This window comes from Lygodium microphyllum, chromosome 3 (genome assembly GCF_053477565.2).
Source record: "Lygodium microphyllum isolate KBCC chromosome 3, Lygodium_microphyllum_v1.1.10, whole genome shotgun sequence".
NCBI classification, from domain to species: domain Eukaryota; kingdom Viridiplantae; phylum Streptophyta; class Polypodiopsida; order Schizaeales; family Lygodiaceae; genus Lygodium; species Lygodium microphyllum.
The window spans coordinates 112,813,299-112,830,185 of record NC_141137.1 but is presented as its reverse complement, the minus strand read 5'-3'; the positions used below and the strand labels follow the sequence as shown (position 1 = coordinate 112,830,185).

The 16,887-nt window shown below is 42.8% G+C and overlaps 1 protein-coding gene across 1 annotated transcript in view; it reads left to right on the top strand.

Moving 5' to 3' along the window:
- The window catches only part of LOC148038773 (uncharacterized), a 124,538-nt gene that overhangs the window by 43,678 nt on the left and 63,973 nt on the right, over positions 1-16,887 (top strand). Inside the window, exons 4-5 of the mRNA XM_087674616.1 lie at positions 13,325-13,436; positions 13,788-13,897. Of these exons, the coding sequence (XP_087530742.1) occupies positions 13,325-13,436; positions 13,788-13,897 (222 nt within the window). The remainder of the gene's footprint in view (positions 1-13,324; positions 13,437-13,787; positions 13,898-16,887) is intronic.

Sequence of the window (16,887 nt, the reverse complement as noted above, 5' to 3'; positions counted from 1 at the left end):
GCAAGAGCATTAATCTTGTCAAAGTGCATACAGATGATAATCCTGCAGATCTTCTCACGAAGGGTCTTCCAGCAGAGCGGTTTGCTCATTGCCGACAGATGATGGGAGTTGGATAGATATATTTTTTTTAGCTTTGTACATACTTAGACTTAGCTGATTCTTTTCTCCTCTTAAGGCACATTGCCTTTAGGTGGGAGGTTGTTGGGAATAAAGGGCCATCGTGCCTTTTATATGTACACGGGTGTAAACACACCCTTAGCACATTGTACTTTTATTCATATATTTATCTAAAACCTAAAGTGGCACACTCGTCATTGTACCGAAAAACGTGTTCACTCTCTATTCTGCTGACTCGCACTCTCTCTGTCTCTCTCTCTTAGAGCGTAAGGCCTGTCTACCTCTATCTCCGAGTCTCATCGACTCCTTCATGGTCGTTTTAAAAAAATTTGGTTGCCCCAATCGGCAAAGTTGCTGAATAGATAACAATTTCACCCTTAGTTGTTGAACATGATATACATTGTCTAGCAAAGCCAAATCAGGAACCTTGTCAGTGGCAAAACTTATGCAACCTTGAGTCTAAATCTTAACTGAGGAGTTGTTTCCTACGTGGACCTGCTCGGCTGCAGGGGCGTGGGTACGAAAGATGCCCTCTATCGGAGTCGTGTGATGTGTAGCTCCACTGTGCACAATCCAAATAGTAGTTGAAGTGTTCGGCTGTTATGAGTGGGCTTTTGCGGAAACCTTGTCAGGAGGTAACTCACAGATATGGACAAGACTCGCATGATGTCTCTACAGAAATGATGTGGGCTGCTGCAGGCTAGTCAAATGTTGGGAATATAGGGCCATCATGCCTTTTATATGTGTATGGGTGTGAACACACCCTTAGCACATTGTACTTTCATATATATATCTATCTAAAAACCTAAAGTGGTACACTTGCCATTGTACCGAAAAACGTGTTCACTCTCTACTCTGCTCTTTCGCACTCTCTCTGTCTCTCACTGTGCATACGACAGTTTGCCTTGATCTTCGTGCCTAATCGATTTCTACAAACTGGTATCAGAGTGTAAGGTACTGCAGATGATCGTCAGGCTGAGGTAGAAGACCAGAGCTAGCAAGAGACAGCTCAAAGGCGAGCAGGAGAGTTGCCGGCAGGCCCGTGTGCTAGAGAGATAGTCGATTGGTGCATCAGCTAACAACTACTACAGGTGACGATTGACCAGTGTGGTCCAGTAGGCGACAGCGTGGCAGGCGTGGACCAATGGGTGCGACGTCTGCAGGGAACAGTGACCAGGCGAGAGGGCACGCGGGCACCAAACACGCCACGCCAGCGATGAGTCGTTAGTGTGTGGCATCACAAGACGGCGGTCAGGCAGGCGCCGTGAAGTGGGTAGGTCATGCGACCCGTCCCATAGGTCAACGGGGCCACAATTTTCAAAATTCTTCTTGAATTTTTTCCTTGGCCTAACAGGGGGGGTTCACGCTCACAAGCACGAAAGGCCAAATTTGTGCAAATTTGGCCCAGAAAGTTGGGGTTTTGCTAGACTGAGCACTGTTTGTGAAACACTGAGACATCTGCATTGGAATTGCAGACATTGTGCGCATTTGAGTTGGGGATTTTGCCAAAACTGTTGAAATTTTGCTCATTTGAGTGAAATTTCTCAACATTTGATCCACAAAATTTGGGGCTTTTTCCAGATTTCGGGAATTCGATGTAGGACAAGCAAATCTGTCTTAAGAAATTGCAGGAATTTGTGAAATTTTGTCCCCGACATTTGGGGCTTTTAATGTACATGTGCAAATTGAGCTGAAATTTAACCAATTTCTCGACATTGAGGCACATTGGACCCTGTGCAATTCGGGGCTTTTGCGATTTGGGCAAAATTTGTGCAGCATTTGGTCAATTTATGTACATGCAAGTTGAATTCCGCGCAATTTGGACATCAACACTTGGTAAAATTTGGGGGTTTTGCTGAAATTGCTTTATTTTGGCAAAATTGGATAGTCCTATGCATGACAGAGGAAATGCAGATGTGTGTTTGACGCTTTTGAGCACAAAATTTTGGGCCTTTTGACCGTTCGTGTCAAATTTTATGCCCGTGGGTACATGTACAACAGAAATTGCAGCTGAAATTTTGGGATTTCTCATGTAATGTGATGCACATGCCCTTGGAACAGCTGTAATCAGTTGGATAATGCTGTAGCACTTGGTTTGGCGCGTTTGAAAATTTAATTACAGATCTGAAATCTGTACTCCTGCGTGGTCATTTATTTCTGATTGGTACTTGTTTATACCTTGGTCACTCGGGTGACAGTTTGGGCCTGCATTTACTGGTTTTTTTTTTGTCACATTTGGGCTGAAAATCATGGCTGGCATCAATGACAGCAGTAATCTGACGCACATAAAGAAGCTTGAAGGCACACACAATTTTGCAGTTTGGCAAAAGCAATGCTACAATATCTTGTTACAAAAGAAGCAGGCAAAGCCAATCACAACCAAAGGGGCAAAGCCCGCGGACATGGATCACGATGATTGGGATGAGTTGAATGAGCTTGCACGCTCAACCATAGAGCTATCAATTTCTGATGCCTTGCTGTTCAACATTGAAGGTTTGGATTTTGCATATGCTATATGGACTAGACTGGAAGAACTGTATGCACAGAAGAGTGCTGCAAGCACAGTGTATTGGCTGAAAAAGCTTATGGATTTGCGTATGAAAGAAGGTACAGCAATGTCTACTCACTTAAGTGAGTTTAACTCCATTTTCAGCCAGCTGGTTGCCTTGAAGTTCATGATTGATGAGGAATTTAAGGCTACTTTCTTGCTTTGCACTCTAACAGAGAGTTGGGATACATCCTGCTATGAGCAATTCTAATGTGATCCTTTTGTATGCTGATGTAGAGAGTGCTCTACTTATGGAAGAGATGAATCGGTAGAACAATGCATCAAGTAAGTCTTCTAGTGCTTTGCATACTAGGGGCAGATCACAGGAAAAGGGCAAATATGATGGCAAGGGATGCAGTAAATCACGTGGCAAAGATGTTGAATGCCATGATTGTGGCAAGAAGGGTCACTTTAAACTTGACTGCTACAAATGGAAGAAAGAGAAAGGAAAAGGCAAGAAGACAGATGATTGCAAGGAAGAGAAGAAGGACAGTCAGCCTAAGAAGAGCAGTGTAAAAATTAAAGAGGTGAATGTGGTCACTCATGACAGTTATAGTGGGAGTGAAGACTCTTTGTCTCTTCACATTGGTGCACATGCTTTACTTGGAGATACAGATGATGACATGCATACCTGGATTTTTGATTCCAGTGCTTCCTTTCATGTCACCCCTCATCGTGAGTGGTTTTCCGCCTATACAGGGAGTCGACATGGTATTGTCCATCTTGGGGACAACTATGCATGTGAGATTGCAGGTATTAGCAGTGTGCAGTTACAGTTTCAGCATGGCTCTGTCTTTACACTTTAGCATGTACGACATGTATCTCAGCTCAAGCAGAGCTTGATTAGCATAGGGCAGCAAGATGATGATGGTTTTCATACCACCTTAAGTGATGGAAAATGAAAGATCTGTAAGGGATCTAGGGTTATTGCCAGAGGTTGTAAGAGTGATACTTTGTATCCACTTCATGTTTCTAGTGTGCATGACCATGTTGTTGCCGTGATCGAGCAGCCAAGCGTTTCTTTGTGGCATGGTCGGTTGGGACACATGAGTCAAACATGAATGAAAGTGCTTTCTTGTTTGGGTTACTTGTCTTGTCTTCGTTATGCTGATTTTGAGCATTATGATCATTGCATTTCTGGTAAACATGCACAGACGTCTCACAAAAAGTCTCTTTCTTTGAAATCTTCTCCTCTAGAGTTAGTACATTCGGATGTATGTCAAATGCCAGGATTATCTTTAGGGGGGAAGAAATATTTTGTCACCTTTGTTGATGATGCTACACGGAAAGTGTGGGTTTACCCTATTTGTAGCAAGGATGAAGTGCTTGACAAGTTTAAAAAATTCTTGGCATTGGTTGAAAATCAGATAGATAAGACACTTAAGTGTCTTCGCTCTGACAATGGTGGGGAATATGTGTCCAAGGCCTTTTAGGCATTTTGTGACAGCAAAGTGATAAAGAGGGAGCTCACTACCCCTCATAATCCACCCCAAAATGGAGTTGCAGAGCGTATGAATCGGACCATACAGGATAAGGTCGGTACGATGCTATCTCATGTTGCATTACCCCATGGTTTTTGGGTAGAGGCTGTTATGACAGCCGTTCACTTGATTAATAGGTCACCAAACAGGTCTTGGGGAGGGGGGGGGGGAGTTTCCCAAGAAGCGTGGTTGGGTAAGCCACCTTCGTATGCTCATTTGAAAGTGTTTGGTTGCGAGGCTTTTGTGCACATTCGTTAAGAAAAACGCAGTAAACTCGAGCCAAAGTCCTGTAAATGCATTTTCTTAGGATATGGTGACGAGGTGAAATGGGGTATAAATTGTGGGATCCCGAGAAAAGGAAAGTAGTACGCAGCAATGACGTTATCTTCCGAGAAGATCGCATGCACAAACAACCTGAAAAGACTAAGGAGGTCCGTAGGATTGTATTCTGGGAAGAAATACCTTTTGGACAGCAAAATGTGCCCGCTGTACAGCAGCAAGTACCTGCTGTAAATGAGCTTGAAATCACAGGAAATGATCAGCCAGCTATTGCCCATGAAAATGAGCCATTACATGTGCAGGAACAGCCAGGACAGCAAGCTGTTAATGTTGATTTGCAGGCTGAAATACCAGGACAGCATGCTGAAAATGAAATTTTGCAGGAATAGCCAGCAAACAATGACCATAAGGTTAGGAGATCATCTAGGGCTACTAGACAACATGACAGATTTGTTCCTGGTGCAATTAATGTGGCTAATTATGTCATGTTGACAGACTGTGGTGAACCATCTTGCTTCAAGGAAGCAATGGATAGACAGGGCAGCAAGAAATGGTATAAAGCCATGCTATCAGAGATGGAATCTCTTGAAAAAAATGGCACTTGGAACTTGGTGCAGTTGCCTAAAGGGCAGAAAACCCTTCCATGCAAATGGGTTTAGAAGATGAAGGTCTTTTCTGGTTCCTCACCCAAGTACAAAGCAAGATTGGTTGCAAAGGGGTACAAGCAGGAGCATGGAATTGACTTTGATGAGATTTTCTCTCCTGTAGTTAAGATGACTACATTGAGAACCATTTTAGGCTTGGTTGCAGTTGAAGATATGGAACTCATACAGATGGATGTAAAGACTGCGTTTTTACATGGTGATTTGCATGAAGACATATATATGTAGCAGCCTGAAGGGTTTGTTGAACAAGGGAAAGAAAAAATGGTATGTTAATTGAAAAGGAGTTTGTATGGGCTGAAACAAGCACCAAGAGAATGGTATCATAAGTTTGATACATTCATGCAGTCCCAAGGCTTTCATAGAAGTCAAGTGGATCACTGCTTGTACACTAAGAAGGCAGCAGATGACAGCCTTATTATCTTGGTTTTGTATGTTGATGACATGTTGATTGCTGGCAGGGATACTCATGCCTTGGATTCATTGAAGCAAAGTCTTCATGGCAGCTTTGACATGAAGGATTTGGGTGATGCAAATCACATTCTTGGCATGCGAATACTTAGAGATAGATCTAAAGGCTTACTCTATCTATCTCAGTAGGAGTATATCTCCAAAGTTTTGCAGCGATTCAATATGGAGGGGGGAAAACAATTGGGGTTCCATTGCCTCCATATGTGAAACTCAGTGCAGAGGGCAGCCCTACATCTGATGATGAGAAGGTTAAAATTGCCAAGATACCATATGCTTCAGCTGTTGACAGTTTGATGTATGCTATGGTTGCCACACTTCCTGACATTGCCTTTGCAGTGGGAGTGGTTAGCAGATACATGGCAACCCCTGACAAGAAGCATTGGGATGCAGTGAAAGGTATTATGAGATATCTCAAAGGCACAAAGGAGTTGTGCATCTGCTTTGGAAAGAAGAAGGCATCCGTTGTTGGCTTTACAGATGCAGACTATGCTGGTCATGCGGACTGCAAGAAGTTCACTTATGGGTATGTGTTTACTTTCACAGGAGGAGCAGTCTCTTGGATCTCCAGGCTACAAAAGTGTGTTGCATTGTCTACTACAGAGGCAGAGTATATGGCTGCCACTGAGGCATGCAAGGAGGCTTTATGGCTTTCACGTCTGGTGGGAGAGCTTGGCATCTCAGAGTTACTTGTTCTCCATTGTGACAGTCAGAGTGCTATCATGTTAGCACGGAATCCTGTCTTTCATGCAAAGACAAGCACATACAGGTGAAGTACCACTTCATTAGAGATGTACTTGACAGCAAGAGCATTGAGCTTGTCAAAGTGCATATAGATGATAACCCTGCAGACCTTCTCACGAAAGGTCTTCCAGTAGAGCGGTTTGCTCATTGCCTATAGATGATGGGAGTTGGATAGATATATTTATTTCAATTTTGTACATATCTAGACTTAGTTGATTCTTTTCTCCTCTTAAGGCACATTGCCTTTAGGTGGGAGGTTGTTGGGAATAAAGGGCTATCGTGCCTCTTATATGTGCACGGGTGTGAACACACCATTAGCACATTGTACTTTCATATATATATCTATCTAAAAACCTAAAGTGGTATACTCGTCATTGTACCGAAAAACGTGTTCACTCTCTACTCTGCTCTTTCGCACTCTCTCTGTCTGTCACTGTGCATACGACAGTCTGCCTCGATCTTCGTGCTTAATCGATTCCGACATCAGACAAGCCCTTTGGAGTTGAGAATGTTGTTGATGACTGAGACGGCTGACTGGTGGCAGTGTGAGTCTGAGCTTTAAATTGCCCCTTGCCATCATCTTGCCTCCCCTATTATGGGTTGTGTGACTAAGGGGTTGGGGTTTGAGACTTAGGTTTTGGTGCTGTGCCTCTTGTCTTTGATCAACACTCGTCGTCAAAATGGCCAGCCTTTTGACAATGTTGACAATACCTATTCTTTTTAGGTACATTCTGCCACCCTGGTTTGAGTTGTGACTGGGAGTTTTCTTGTGATCCTTTAGATTGATTTTGATTGGAAGTTTGATTTTGTTTGTCCTTTCCTTGTTGCCCCTTTTGAGAATGAGCAAGAAGAGCCCCTTTGACAGATTATTCATATGAAATTGATCGAACAACAGTGCATAACACAACAACTGACACTCAAATTCATAGAATGTAGGCATGGTAGGCTTTGAAACTATACCTTGCACAAAATTGAAGTATTTTCTGGGGAGTTTGTTTAGAAATAATGTGACTTGATCATCAGAGGACTTGGGAGTCTCTGTAGTGGAGAATTCTGCAAGAAGCCACCGATACTGAGCCAACTTGACTTTCAAGTCATCCCAATCAGAGATTTTGAAATTTTAAAGCTCATGGTCAAGATTGATATGATGGGTTCTTTTCGGAGCCGCATAGCGTTTAGTCAAATGTGCCCATCGCTCTGACACTAAGTCGAAATGCTGAAGCTAAGAATGAAACTCAAGCAATAAGCCATACATTAGCTCGACAATAGCGGAGGCATTCCTAGCCTTCCATGAGCGGACAACCTCGTATGGAATAAGTATGGAATCGGGTTGGGGTTTCAACCCCTGCATAAGATCCCATGGGTTATGTGAGTCAAGGACATGTCTCATCAAGTTTGACCAAGTGGTAAAGTTTGACCGGTTGAAATGAGTCTTGTCATTGAATGCATGCTTGGCTGAAGATGAGGTAGAACCATGAGGTGTGGAGAAAGTAGGCCAAGATGGATTGGTGGAATAAGATGGTGGTGGTGGTGGAGGGGTTTGATAAGAAGAAGGGGGAAGAGATGGGTACAACAGGATGACTAGAAGGTCCACTAGGTAAGGCCATGGAGGCAAATTGTGGTACCAACCGATTCACACTTGGGAGAGACTTGGAGGGATGCCTAGGCTGCAATGAACTCGAAAGTGTATGAGAAGAAGGTGGAACATCACTTGGTTGAGGCAAGGATAAGGTTCTAAAAGGTGTGCCTATGTTTCCATAACCCCCTTGGTGTGATGTGTGGTGCAACATGTGATGTCTCAAATGGGAATGTGAATGGTGTGAATGAAAGTGGAGAAGCAGCGGAAGAAGATGGTGGGATGGGTGGGTTTTGAATTTGTGGAGTGAAAGGTAAAGATACATTTTGTTCATTTTTCCCATTTAATGATTGAAAATGAAAAGATGATGATGAAGATGCACCATGTAATGAAGGGATAGGAACACCAAATTCATTCTGATTTTGAGAAGTAAATTGAAAATAAGGAAGGGTAGAAGAAGTACTTGGCTTTTTCATATAATCCCCACGACGTGTGTTAACATATAATAATTGGTCCTCAAGAGAACCTTTTCCGTAGTCAAGAAATTGTACTCTTTCTTCCTCATGATTTCTACCAGTATATTGCAAAATAGAAGAGCTAAAAGATGAAGGAACAAAAGATGAATCTAAAGTACCTTGCACCGGAGCAGACGGAAGAGGATGAAAGAATGGAATATACTCCGGATCTCTTTCTCCAACAGGGGGGCCCATCCCTGATGGAGGTCTCGACGGCTCGCAACATCATTTAACTTACGTGCAAAATCTAAAGAGAGAAATTCATGTATACCTCCATTGAGTAGCTTTTCTTGAAGGGAAATCCTGCGGTCAAGCTCCTCAATCTTCTTTTGTTTATAAGCCATGATCATGTGATATTGTTCATTAGATAGCTTACATAACTTTGTTTCTTTCTTGTGGTCAGAAGTGTCTTCCACCATGTCAGAACTTTGTGGAGCAAGCTGATTTGCCCACTCTCGCTCGGTTCTCGGTATAGATGTTTCTGGAGACTGAATTGGTGCTGTTGTGTTCGAAGTTATCTGAACCTACTATTGTTCTTGCTTTTGCAGAGAGCTTTCAGATCAAGACCTAGGTTTCTCTTAGAGAACCTTGCTCTGATACTATGTAAAGAAATACCCTCACATAGAAACACAAATAGAAACTGTACGACAAAGCATAGACTGATAAAATAACATAGTTAGGGTTAGGATAACTTAGAGACAATGAACACAGAAAATAAATGAAGTGATATGACTGCTGAATATACAATGCTCATGCACCAAACACACTATGCAGTGAATGAATATTGAACCTTGAACTCCAGTATCTCAAGAATCAGGGCAAGGGCAATGAGCTACAGAGTGTGTCGTACTCTGAATGGATCTCGAATTGCAGCAAGGCAGCTTCCGGATGTCAAACAATAGTAAACACAGCCTGTGTATGGCTGGACCTGAAGTAGATGGCAGTCTAGAGAGAGAGAGTGTGCAATAAACGCAGGCAGTAGAGAGAGAAAAACAGCAAACACAGGCTATAAACAGTGAACGCAAGCTGTGGGAGGGAAAATCAGCTGAACAGAGGTAGAGGAGAGAGAAAATATGCAAATGCAAGTAGTGGAGAGAGAAAATCTGCTGCGACAGGCTGAGGAGAGAGAAAAACAGCAGCGACAAAAGGGAGGAGAGAGAAAACTGAGCAGGCGGTGGCTAGAGAGTGATCAATAATAGTCACTCTGCTATAAACAGTTGCAAATTGCGGTCGGAAGGCTGGAAATAGGTACCAGACTATAGATGACAGCAAGGATAGCTAAGACTGCGATGTCCTCTGTGAAAGGGATGTGGGCAATAAGCTGAAAACACCTGAAACTTGCAAAAACGAGATTCTTCTGAATGGAGGGTAGTATATCTATTTATAGAAAGTTTGGGCCCTCCCAAGTGGGTTTGTGCTTATGGGACACACAGACACTCTCTAGGAACACATTTCTTTTAAATAAACAAGGTTATTTCATTAATTAAGCATGTTTTGGGGCTGTTTAAGTGAAGCTAATGCATTCTTAGCCCAACACTACATATCCAGTAGTCACTGGGATAGATGGAGCAGATGGGGCAATAGTGGGAGTCGTAGTCCCACTAGACTAGCTAGCCAAAGTGGAGGCAATCGCATCAGTTTGTGTGGTTTTCTAGGTGGAAGACCTTGGGTCTTGGTACGACACTCCTCATCGACATACCCCAACCTTTGGCAGTGTGTGCTAAAAGAATCTATTTTTCTTAGGAATTTGCTACCAAAGGGGTCATGTTTCTTTGGTTCAGTCAAAGGAAGTGGGGTCATCCTTGTTTTGGCTTGCTTTTGCATCTTGTGAGTTCTTGCCATCGGTGGTTTTTCCTCCTAAGGAAGAGGCAACCAACCCTTGCCCCTCTAAGTAAGAATGTGTGGAGGATTTCTTGTGGACTTGATTATGCAACCTCGCGTAATGCAAGAACTGGCACTCAAACTTGTAGAGAGTCGGCAATCTTGGTAGTGGGATAATATGCTAGATAAAATGGAAATATTTGTCAGGCAACTTGTTCAAGAAGATTGTGACCTGATTGTCGTTTGACTTCGGAGAGCCAATATAGTGGCAAACCATGGCTAGTCTCATCAATCGTCTAGACAGAATAGTAGCACTTGTTGGAGGGGTGTAAACTTGATTGTACATGATATGCAACTACTCCTCAAACTCCTCATTTGTAAGATGACCAAAAGTGAAGAAGAAGATAGTAAAGGTGAAGGTGTCTCTACCTTCTTCTCGAGACCATAATGCCTTCTAAGAGCTGCCAATGATGGAGAAGCTTGATAGGGAATTATAGGATCCCTAGAAGAAGGTATCTAAGACACATGAGTCAGAATCGAGTTGCATGTGAGTCTCGCACAAAGACTAGCCTCCACAATCACCATAGGATACTCTTTAGAAGAGCATTGGCTCTGATACCATGTGAAGATATGCTAAGGTTTGCATCGAGAAAATACAACATGTACGACCAAGACTGAAACACAAAGACACAAACACAAAACTCAAAATTCAAACACAGAGACAAACATAGATAGAAGAAAATTTGAGGTGAATGAATGTTGTAAATGAATGTAAGAGTGTACAGAATGCCCAAGGACAAAGCAATGAAGTGTTGGAGAGTGACGTCCATCGAAGACGGATCCCAAGTGCTGTGACCACTAGTTGGGGTGCGGAAGACATGGAAAACACCAAACGCTGATCACCAGGGAGTCACATAAGACATGGGCGATAGTAGGGATGATGATTGGAGCAAAGGGTGGTAGTAGGAAGTTGTAAATGTAGCAATAGAGCTGCCGCTTGGAGAAGGAAGACCACAACCAACTGTTGCTTGCAAAGGGGAGGGCCAAATGCAAGCTCTAGAAGGTTGATTGGAGGAGTGGAGGGCTGCCACTTGACGCCTGGGACTGTAGAGTCCAAACGCAAGCAACATGAGGGGCTGGCGATGACGGGAAGTGTGGGGCACTAGACATTGAGCGGTAGCAATGGATGAAGACGCCAGGCGTTGGAGGAGCTTTGGAAGGCATGGCCACAGTTGTGAAGGGACCACCACGTGGACAAAGGCTGATGGTGGCTGAAATCTGCACAAGAGGAGTGAGGCTGAATGGTGGGTAGCCTGTCTATTTATACATGTTGAAGGGTGCCCCAAAAAATTAGGGTTTGGGGGACCACTGAAATTCTCTCAAACTATGCTCCACTTTTACGTTTTTCATTAATGAAGCGTATTTTGGGGCTGTTTAAAGATGCTAATTAGCTTTAAAGTGCATTTTAGCTCAACTGGAGGTGCGTATCTGTCTAATAGCAGCCCACATACTGTTGGAGGCATGTGTGGCCATAGAGTGTAGTTGGACAATAAATTCATCCTTGGAGAGATGTAAGAATTGGCTTCAATAAAACTTCATTTTTGGTACTAGAGGGAGAGACAGCTAGATCCAAATCCTCCCTATCTTAACTCTTGGAACGTTGGCTGTAGTGACTAAATTCAGATTGGCTAAGGAGGAGTGTAGGACAATCCAAGCTATAGTCAAAAAGTGAGAGGCATTGATTTCCAGCCCATATAAGCTTACCAACATTCCCTCTCACTCCCTCTTGCCTGCCATCTAGAGGAGGTCAATGCCAATTTGGGATATTTCTTGTATGGGAGCTCCCACAACCTGTGTAAGAAAGTCACTACTCTAAAGAGTGCATGTGCTATTGCTAACTGTGCTCTAATGATAGGGTGTGGGGTGGAGGGCTAACTCTTGGTCATGTGTGATATCATCATTGTCAATGGTCTCTGTATGTGATCACAGCCATCGTAATGGGCTCTCTCTAGGTCTATTTGATTAGTGAGCGGGCTCAATCGTCTATAGAGTAGGCATGACTAGAGTATCAAACAACCATAGTTTGGTGGGAGGTTCTTGAAAGAGTATTTCGGCACACATACTCTCAAGGGCCCCTAGTGTTGCATAGCCTCGTGCCAATTGGGCCTCATCAACCCCCCTTTAGTGAAAATCTTTGAAAATCTTGGGCGAGAGAAAGTGACTCCAAAGTATGAATATGCTCTTGCATGATCCATTGCATCTCCTCCTAATGTGAGTTGGTACATAGATCAATCCTCTCAAATATCCCCCTCAGGTAGCCGTATACGGCCTATCACTTTCCCATACAATGCATAAATGGCCTACTACATACACTCTCGTACTCCAACATCTTGCAATCTTTGCATGAAACATGCTTGAGATACTATGTTAAACACCTTACAGAATCCACAAAGCAACTATAAATCACTTTGTCTCGAGCTTGGTCCTCCTCAATGATCGCCTTCAGTATGAGGATATGGTCCAGTGTGGTGTATCCTACCAACTTTCCCATGTGCTCTCCTATCTTGCATTTCAGCCCATGCAGTGAGCTCATTCTCCACAATAGATCCATATATCTTGGCCTATGTGTGGTCGATCATGATGGTCCTTTAGTTACTAGGGACCAAAGTGCTGGCACTCTTGAAAGAGTGGAACTATGGTATGGTTTGACCAGACTTTAGGGAATCATTGACATGTTGCTCTATTGAATATACATGCCAATGTGTCACAAGCATGCGAAAAGTGCTCTACCACCAAACCATCTTCATCCTGTGCTTTTCCATTCTGTGGGTGGCAGAGCAAATGGGACAGGTGGGGGAGCAGATAACAGTGTATCAGGAAGCAGGGGGCGGCAAAAGCAGCAGCGCGGCAGGGTTCAGCTCACAACAGTGTCATCATCTGATCCTCTCTAGCATCACCATGTCATTATCCACATACACGACTATGTTGTTTGCATATTCTTGAGTCCAGTAGCTTTGTCTTTGTGTGCACAAGAATTTTTCTAATCTTAGTATGACAACTGTTCTTTCTCATGTCATTCAGAACTTATTTTTCTAGTCCCTTGGATTATGCAGCTTTTAGATACAAGGATTGTGGCTTTGAGAGATACAAATGCAGGTCATATGCTGAACCTTATCACAAATGACACACAAAAACTTCTTGATGCGATTACTGATTTTCACTTTGGTAAAACACAAATCCCTTTATCAATAGAAATCTAGCTGAGGATTATGCACATAAAGTAGCATGCACATGTGACATCACTGCCATATGCACATTTGCATAATTATGTACCTTTAGTGCTGATTTCTGGCCTCAATAATACAGGTCCACCATGCTTCCATTAATCACGATCATATTAATCATGATCACTGTGTTTCTCACTTTTCCCCAAGCATTGTAAATTTGTGGCCCTTCATTTCTACTATTGTTACCTCAAAAGCAGTACGGATAACTCTGGCCATGCACATTGCACACTTTATCTTTGAGTCTCAAAGAAGCGTATGTTTTGATCCTCATATATAGTTTGCTTTGCAGTCTGGTTTGCAGTTGTGGAGCTTTCAGTTGTTGGTGTGTTGGCAATATTAGAGGCAGGAGTTTCTGTCATTCCTGGAGTTGCAGTAGTATGTTTTATGCAACTATTGCAGGTATGAATCTATTTTAGAAGTTATAACTTACAAGAGAAATATCTTCAGCGCTTATAATTATTATGCCATTGAGTTGCTTTAATCTTGATATATGCGAGCTATCAGTGTCTAGGCTCTCGAACCATGTAGATGGATCTGGTTTTGGTGTTAGCTTGTTCAGTCAAATCATATGTTGTGTCAAAGATATTCTTCCCTATTTTGACCAAATCCATTTTGTCATTTAGAGCAGCCAACTGTCAGAGTGTGTGTTGGATAGTTACTCTTCAGCTTTTATTTGTGGAAGCAAATGCTTGTCATTCACCTCTCTTTCAAATCGATATATTTGACCTGAAGTTAATATTTCTTTATGTCATGGGTGGTAAGGAAAATATGGGCATTGACATTGCCTTTTGTAAGGGCAACATGAGTCTCATGCCAAAATGGGATCATGATGAGAAATTAGTTGGATTAGTGAGATCTGATCTAGAGGCCTGTGAGCTCCCACACCTCTGATCTCAACGCTAAGCACTTTAACACTTGCAGCATAAGCAAGGTCTCCACGGTTACAACTGCATAGAAGCTTGCACCTATAATGTAGATCATGTCTTCTATCTTAGCCTTATGGTGCCAACCCTAGCTAACTAAAAACCGGCAAAAAACTTCCTAGGTAAGGAATTCTAGGAGACTCATTCAAGGCTCAGTTACATTCAGTTTAGAATCCTGCAATTCCCTCTCCACACTAGCTGAGACACCTTGCATGTCCAAAGGTAGTGCTTTGGGGTCTGCAAACATTGTCATGGACGGTGCTGGCTGGATTCTGCTGCATCTACACTAGGGAGGCACCAACTGCAAGCCTATCAAGGGAAACTAGCCATCCAGAACCTTCTCCACATGGGATGAGTTTGAGGCTATACAACATTGAGTGATGGGGGGTTTCGTAGGATGATATATATCTTCATGGTATCCATAGGCCTGACCATGTTTTTTAAGATATCTATATTATTGCCAAGTTTACGTAATATGGATACCCATGCTGTGTTTTGTACCCCAGCTCTTGGCATCTCAGTACCTTCATCACTTCTGATAATTTCAGTTAGGATTTTCTTTGAGCTTTTAGCTTTTACCTGCTGTTTTTATATAGTTATATCACTCTATAGATGGTTGAAACTCATGGTTCCATAGGTCATGTTGGCCTTTTGTAGATGTTAAAAAAAAAAGAGAGAACATTCTATTAATAACATGTTGGAAAAAGCGCCCTTGAAGTAAGCTACAAAAATTCACAAATGTGAACCACTAATCTAGTGGGCAATAATGCAAGACCATGTGGGGGGCGGGGGATATGAAAAAAGATGCCAAAGTCCCAAGTCCGCAAGTAGGAATCTCTCCCCTTCCTCATCCTCTCAAAGCTTCCCTATATCCTCTTCCATCTCTTGCGGAGAGTGTGGTGTGGATGATCTCTATCCATGTCCTTGAGAGAGTCTCTAGGTGGATAAATCTTGAAGGTCTATAGCATGGTTGCATCTTGGGTCCAAATGTACCAAGCAATAATACTAGCATGGTTGCATCTTGGGTCCAAATGTACCAAGTAATAATACTAGCAATTAACTCCCACATGTGATAGTGTCCTTGGGTTCCATGTGTCTTTGAGTAATTTGGAGTGGGGATCCTAGTTAGATGCTGTCCAATGATGAGAAATAAAGGCTTCCTTGAACATCCTCATATCCACATGTTGGGCCCATGTTTGTGACTCAAGCTACAGCCCCCCCAAGTTGCATTGGTGGCCTCTACTATGCATCAAAGACCTTGTAGGTTCTCCTCCATACCTCGTGAGCTCTAGGATAGTCCCATGGGCAGTGTCTTTGTGTCTCCTTTGGGTCACATCTTGTACATGCCATTGGGTCCCTACTATATCAAAGCTAAGTATGAATTGCTAAGCACTTATGGGCTAATAGCCATAGGAAAAGGGACATCTTCCTACTTCTAAAGTTGTCATCTAGCCTCCTCCAAAAGTGTAATAGGAAATGATTGGAGATGCCGTGTTTATGCTAATGGGAGGTGACTATTAGTTGTGCTTTGATCTTGCTCATTTGAATCCTCCTCCATAGCTTGGAGTGTAGCCAAACAAGGCCAAATCACTTGATCTATTGAGAAATGATTCCCTCCTCACCCACGCTCATGGAACCTATTGTAATCTTTTGAGAGGCTTTCTCTGGTAGGTCCCCATCCATCTAACAGGTAGATGGCTAGGTCGGGTTGATGTGCTACATATTCTTGTAGTGTACCACTACTTTGTTCCTCTTTCTAGAGCATCTTATAAACTCGCTCTGGTCCAAGTCCTTATGTTGGAGATGACCATCCTCCTCTACCATAAATATAAACAATCTATTTGTGCTAGTTGCAATGACCACGGTGAGGATGTCCCCTTTGGAGAAAATACCTATTTAGGTCTGGGGAGTGTCTATATCCATCCTCCAATTAGAAGACACTTCCAAATGACACCATCAAACGCTAACCATTTCATTTCATCTCTCTCTCTCTCTCTCTCTCTCTCTTTGTTGTCAAGATATGCTAGGGTTTGCATAGAGAAAACATAGAAAGTGGACTATGGCTAAAATACAATAACTCAAATAGTAATGCAGTAAATGCAAAATTCAAACCTCAAACTCAAAATACAAAAAACACAAACACAAATAGAAATAGAGAGAGAAGAGAACTATGAAGTGAATGAATCAATGTAGTAGATTAATGGAAGAGTGTACAAAATGCTCAAGGGTAGAGTAGTGAATGATGTCAGAGGGTGTTGTCCATTGGAGATGGATCCTGAGTGCTGAAACCACTAGTCAGACCTATAAGAGTGTGGAAAAGTGTGGCATCAGGCTGGTCACCAAAATGCAGCAGTCTAGCGGCTGCAAACTGATAAATGCAGTAGTGTACCACCAATTGGAAGCTGAAAACTGCACGCTCGAGCTGTAAGTAGCAGGGCGACATTTGGAGGAGGTGTGTCGTAGAGT